This window comes from Egretta garzetta, unplaced genomic scaffold (assembly GCF_000687185.1).
Source record: "Egretta garzetta isolate BGI_Z169 unplaced genomic scaffold, ASM68718v1 scaffold206, whole genome shotgun sequence".
NCBI classification, from domain to species: domain Eukaryota; kingdom Metazoa; phylum Chordata; class Aves; order Pelecaniformes; family Ardeidae; genus Egretta; species Egretta garzetta.
The window spans coordinates 2,345,313-2,351,312 of record NW_009259984.1 but is presented as its reverse complement, the minus strand read 5'-3'; the positions used below and the strand labels follow the sequence as shown (position 1 = coordinate 2,351,312).

Sequence of the window (6,000 nt, the reverse complement as noted above, 5' to 3'; positions counted from 1 at the left end):
TAGAAAATTTGGGGAAATAAAGTTTTCCTATTTGACCCACTTGCTAGAATTTGGGGGCTATGGGCTGTGTTGTCATCCTGTACTACGGCTTACTAGCCTACACATTGGAGCTTAACGGGCCTCACCGACCAGGGCCATCAAAAAAGAACTGGAAAGCTGCAGAAGACCCACAAGGTTCCCCATGATTCTCAGCTGAGAATTGCTTGCTTCATTACAGCCAAGGAAAAAACTGACACTGTTGAAAGATTTTGGTGATTCAGCCCTCCTCCAAGTCCCAGAAAAAGGTACCACCATGCCTATCAGCAGGCTTTCCTCTACAATCTAAGACAAAATGTGTGGTAAACGTGCAGTGGAAGGTGCCCACTGCAGATGCCAAGAAAGCAACTGCTGCACTGGGAAGGTTTCAGAAAGGAAGACTCCTGACCTTCGACTGGCAGTTCGATCTCATCTCCGTAAAACATACGACATGACACCGGTGTGCCAGTCAGAACACTCTACAAACACGCCTTCAGCATTCAGGGTAAGTGAGACACTAATAGAAAACAAATGGAAAAAATAACTAAATTCAATGTCATTCATGTTGAGGCTATTAGCTACTATTAACATGTTATTCTTAAAACATGTGCCGAACTGTGCAAACCTGTGTTGCTGAACCCTTGTGCTCTGGGGCCTCCCAGCTCCAACGGAAATTTTGCAGGTATAATGGTCAACACGGAGATCAAATTGTGGCATGTACAGCATCATTTTTAACCCGAGTGTCCCTGAAGAGTCTTCACATAGCTATGAAGACAGTTCATTCATCAGAGGAAGGAGACAAGTAGACTCGTCTTTAAACGAGGTCAAGAAATAATGTTTTCACAAATCAGTTTTTTTATTTAGACCAAGCCCGAGACTGAAAAGTACTTTTTTTGTAAACTCTATGAGATTAAGGGGAACTAAAAACGAATGCAAAAAGACAATACAAGGTGAACAGACCATAACTTTATTGGAGATATACCCAGCTACAATTATTACAAAAAACTATTAAAGGTAATTGTGATCCATAAGGTGCAGATTGCAAACTTCTGCAGCATGATTACAGTATGAATGAATTACATTTTATGTCCCTTAAAGACAGCTGCAGCATGTGATGGTAAATATTTTATTGTCCATCAAATTATATTTGTTATTCATTCTACTTGATTTTAACCATCTTTTCAGTCAAACTATTTACAATAAAAATGCCTGCAATTTCCAATTCATGTTCACAAACATTTTTCTCTCCAACTTGCTGCTGCAGTAAATTCTGAGTGCATCTACAAAGCAATTAAAAGTAGTCTGTGGTTGCCATTCAGATAAAAGAGGGAAAAACCCCAAGGATTTTATTGGGTAAAATTCATTTTTAAGAAGTGTAGTTAGCTTTGACAGAAGTTAAAATTTAACTGCTAGTGGAGTATACTACAATGACCTCTAGATATTTGCTAACATAATTCAGACTGAGTTACATTTGATATTTAGATTACATTTCATGGTCGTGAACAGTAGTGTTTTAAGTTTTAAACCTAATATGAAAGTAAAGAAATTAAATTCTTGAAAATTAGAGCAATTGGAAAAGGATCAATGTCAGTAATTAAGTACCAAAAATCAAAACCCTTCTCGCTTTACTCATGTAATAAATACAAAGATTTCCATGAGGATGTTTTTGTAGGGAACCCCACCCAAAACATACAAACCCCGAATACTGTCGGACAGAGGCAAGCGTTGTATCACAGCAGACCACGGTGCCATTTGTCATTTTCGCATTACGTGTGCTGCCGTGACTGGGATACAAAGATTTCACTTTCCATAGAGATAAATGCACGCAGCATAGTTATGTCCACATAACTAACCACATAAACCCCACATTTTCCAGTTTACGGTTCTGTATTTGCTTACAAGGAGGAAAACCCAAAGTCTGCAGCGTACAGAGGAGCACGAGATCTTCAGGTACGCAAAAGAACGCAGCTCCATTGCTTGAAATGATACCACATCAATTTGCACCAGCTGAGGATCTGGCACCTCACCCCTGGGCCACCACCGTGTTCCTCCCCAGCACGGAAATTGGTTCTTGCCCAAGTTCTGTACTCTGCAGTCACAACGTACTATCGTGTAACGAGACTTAAAAACAGTCGGCTTTTTTTCTGTACGGACTTTAGCAGCATCAAGCTGAACAAACACTTCAGAAGTCGCTACCGGGCAATCAATAGTCAGAACGAGCAGAGATTTAGTTGAGGTTGACCAAATTACTGGGGGCTGTCTTCTTGCAAAAACTACATTATACGCGTGATATGTTGGTTTGTTCAGAGATAATTACTGGAGTGTCAGAGGTCATTCTAATTTTAATTACTTCACATAACAGTAAAATGACGTAGTAGAAAAACAATAGCTTTAAAATACAATCAAGAGTTGTTACACATCTTTCTTGTATTTTTCCACATACAGTAAAAATGCCACAGACATTACAAATGACCTATTTAAGTTGTGCAAGTAAATGACACATTGCAGGCATTATAATTATCTTTTTCAAATTCAGTAAATCAGAACAGCAGCAAGGCCAAACCACATTTTTACTCTCTGTTAAGCATTTTTTCCTTGAAATGAGGTAAAGCATGGTACCAAGTGCAATGCTTATTTGTGCTACATGAACAGAACAGCGCAAAAAAAGCCATAAAAATAAAAACGCAGCATAGTTAGGAGGACTGTTTAAAGTACAGTATAACAGGACTTAGATAAAAAAAAACCAAGGTTCATGCCAACTAACCCCCACACTATTTATGATGAGCCTGTGTGGTTGCTTTTGAAGATGGGTTGCAACAGTCCGCTTACACTTGTGCATATAGCATGTCAAGTGATTTCTATCCCAACCTTCAAATGATCAGATTTAGGTCTTTAATAGCATACACTGTCCATTATCAAAATCATATCAACTGAAGGGTAAAACACACAGATGTATAACATGGAAACTAATATGAATTTTCTATCTCAAAGGATAAAAAATATTTCAATGAGGTCACACTGGAAAAAATTACGGCATTTAAAACGCATTTAAAAACGCATCAGCAGCAGAAACTACTTTATAGTCAGCCACTACACATTTCAGATTTCCAATTCATAGGCTTTATCTAGTAACAAAGTGATCATTAAACTATTCTGAAACACAGAGCAAGTTCAGTTCATTTTCTTTGCATCAAAACACTCTGTAGCACTTTACTGCTAACAATTACCTGAAACCCCTGAGAATCTATAACCTTGTAACAATCAGTAAGAAATTTTAGGCATTCAAAGCCTAACAAATTTTAGTTTTTCACAATGCAGTTAAAACTACTTAAGACTTTCTAGATGGTCTGATTTTATCTGTTGATTGATGTCTGGCCAAAGCCACATAACTGTTAATGTTAGTGATCATGTATTTTCTCTAAGAAATTTCACTCCTACCTTGAAGACAGAGCTATAACTTAAATCGGTGACTTTTTTTTTTTTAAACAGCAAACTCAAAGCAATTTACCTTTGAAAATGCAGACTGCATGTTTTTACTGTTCCATCTCATTTACGTTTGTTTTATACACATCATGACTTGCAGGTCTTATATACTCCCCTATTATATTTTCATGACTGAAGTACCAAACAAATGCTAGAATTTTTCATAAGCTAGTATTTTAATTCTTGGTCTGACTACTATACCAATGCTGCTTTTAAATACAAGAATGGTCCTTTTTGCAGAATGAAAAATGACTGGGATAGAAAATACATGAACTTTTGAAAACTGTATTTCAGAAAAGCTTAATGTCTACCCCTTGTCACTAAGGCATTTATTTTATTTTTTTGTTAAGAAAGCAAGAGCTGACAGTTTTTGTTTTGTTTTAGTGTGCATTTGTGAGGAAAGGAATAGGGTTTAAAAGCAGGAAATACAGTATTTGTTTGTAATTTAATACATAAGACACAGCATCAAGTTCAAACTATTGTGCTGGAAAACGTTAAAACACCTTGCTCTGCTTTCTCAAACTTCAAGCATAATTAACAGGGCAAAATTGCAGCAAACCTCTACTGATATTGGTGGGAATACGAGACCCACAGCTTTTTTAAAAGGTAAATTAAGAGGTATTATAGTTACAGTGCAAAAAATTAAAATTTCAAGCATAATATATAAACATAGCACCAAAACAGAAAAAAACAATGCATGCAAAAAAAGAAGGAAAAGAAAAGAAAAAAGAACTGAGGTATTTAAGTGAAGAGTGCCTACAAAAATCTAATTAAAGAAGTATAGGCAAAGCCTAAAAAATAAAAGTATGATTTCCCCCCACCCCCAGTAGACCAAAACACCAATGAGCTAGTTTCTCTAAATTAAGGACCTAAATCACAGATGTATCAAAAGTACTGCAGTTATATCTCAAACATCAACTTTCATGTTATTTAACAGCACAGCTTTGGTAGGTGAAATATGCATGCAACTCTGAAAAGTACAGTAAGAAATTTACGTGGAAATATCTCTAAGTGTAAAGGTGCTCTGTTTGTTAAATACGTAACCAATTGACTATAAAATCTGCAGCATATTTTAGGTGTGATATGTCTAAGGTTATTTTGTTAGAGTGACAGTTTGCACTGTGCAATTTTTCGTTACTGTTTCCAGTATCGGAACTATCTAGCTTGCAGGTTTGTGTAAAATTGGAATTTTAGCCAAAGACCATATTTTGTTTATGGTATAAAAAAAACTGTAGACTAACCACCTCCTCAGAATTGTTAAAAATAACCTAATTACATATATATGAATACAATTTCTATTATAATCCTGTAATAAGTCACAGCTATAGTAATGAGTTGTACTGTAAATATAGAGCTGTATCATTGTAAAATGCATAACAAAATGAAGGGAATGTAAAACAGTTTGTTCCAAAAAAGGTCAAAAATTAAAGATTATTAATGAGGGTTGATTTATTTTTAAGGCAAGAACCTTTTTTTATGCAAGACTGTGTGGCATAAGGAAACTGAAGTTTCATTCTACCAGTATGCCAGCCATTTCAATTAAAAGCTGTCCCTAACAAATAAGTGCAATAATGATTGGGAATGCCATCTTAATGTAAAAAGATGACATGGAGAGGGAAAAAAAAAAAAAAGAAAAGAAAAAAAGAAAAGAAAAAACCCAGAGGAATACTGGCACACTTATTCTTTCTCATACCCAATCATCCAGTACAGTTTATCAACTGCTTTATGACTGGCACTAGTGCACAGATTGAAGAATTTCAAGATTACTATATATAAATCTAGCAACTGCATTAGGCGTAAGCTCCCTGGCCTTCTAACACTAAGCAAAGCTGTACTGACAATAAAAGTAAACCAAAAAGACCTGACAACAATTATTCTGAACACTTGCTAAATGTCATCATTAAAGCACTCTCGTGATTAAACAAAGCAGAAGTGAGGAAAGAAGACAAGATTGTGTTTGCGCAAAAAACTATAACTACAATTAGTTCCAAAATTTTATACATGTTAAATGTTTTGTTATCTATTCTGTTATCAAACAAACTTTAAATTCTGTCTTCCAATTTGTTCCTCTCAACATCAACGTTTTTAAAGATTTGCTTTATTTGTATATGGTTTTTTTCCCCCATTTTATTTATTTTTAAGAGGAGTCTCAGCTGTTTGGGACCTGAGGTTGATTTGCTTTGAGGCTTCGTAGTGCTCTTCTTGCAGCTGCAGATTTGGCAATCCTGTAGCTTCTGCCAACACCTTTAAACTTTCCCTTTCCTACAACTTCCACTGTTACTCTGACCTTTCCATCGTAAGTTCTTTCTGCAGGACTGCAAAAACATACACAAGAATTACTTACTGCCTAGGCAAGTTAATGTGAAATAAGAGACCTACATTCTCCTTCCTACAGAAGGTAAAGCACTATAGTTAAACAGAAACCATTACTTTTCTCAGAAAGTTATACAAGGAAAAAAAAATAAAAAGCAGTGAACACAATCATGCTAGCTGCTTAGCGCA

The 6,000-nt window shown here is 35.8% G+C and overlaps 1 protein-coding gene across 5 annotated transcripts in view; it reads right to left on the bottom strand.

Moving 5' to 3' along the window:
* Positions 1 to 1,002: 1,002 nt before the first annotated feature.
* Positions 1,003 to 6,000, bottom strand: part of DICER1 (dicer 1, ribonuclease III) — a 67,271-nt gene continuing 62,273 nt past the window's right edge. For all 5 annotated transcript variants that reach the window (XM_035896000.1, XM_035896001.1, XM_009640504.2 and 2 more), the window contains exon 29: positions 1,003 to 5,813. In XM_035896000.1, coding sequence (XP_035751893.1) covers positions 5,648 to 5,813 — 166 coding nt within the window. In that variant the 3' untranslated portion in view covers positions 1,003 to 5,647. The remainder of the gene's footprint in view (positions 5,814 to 6,000) is intronic.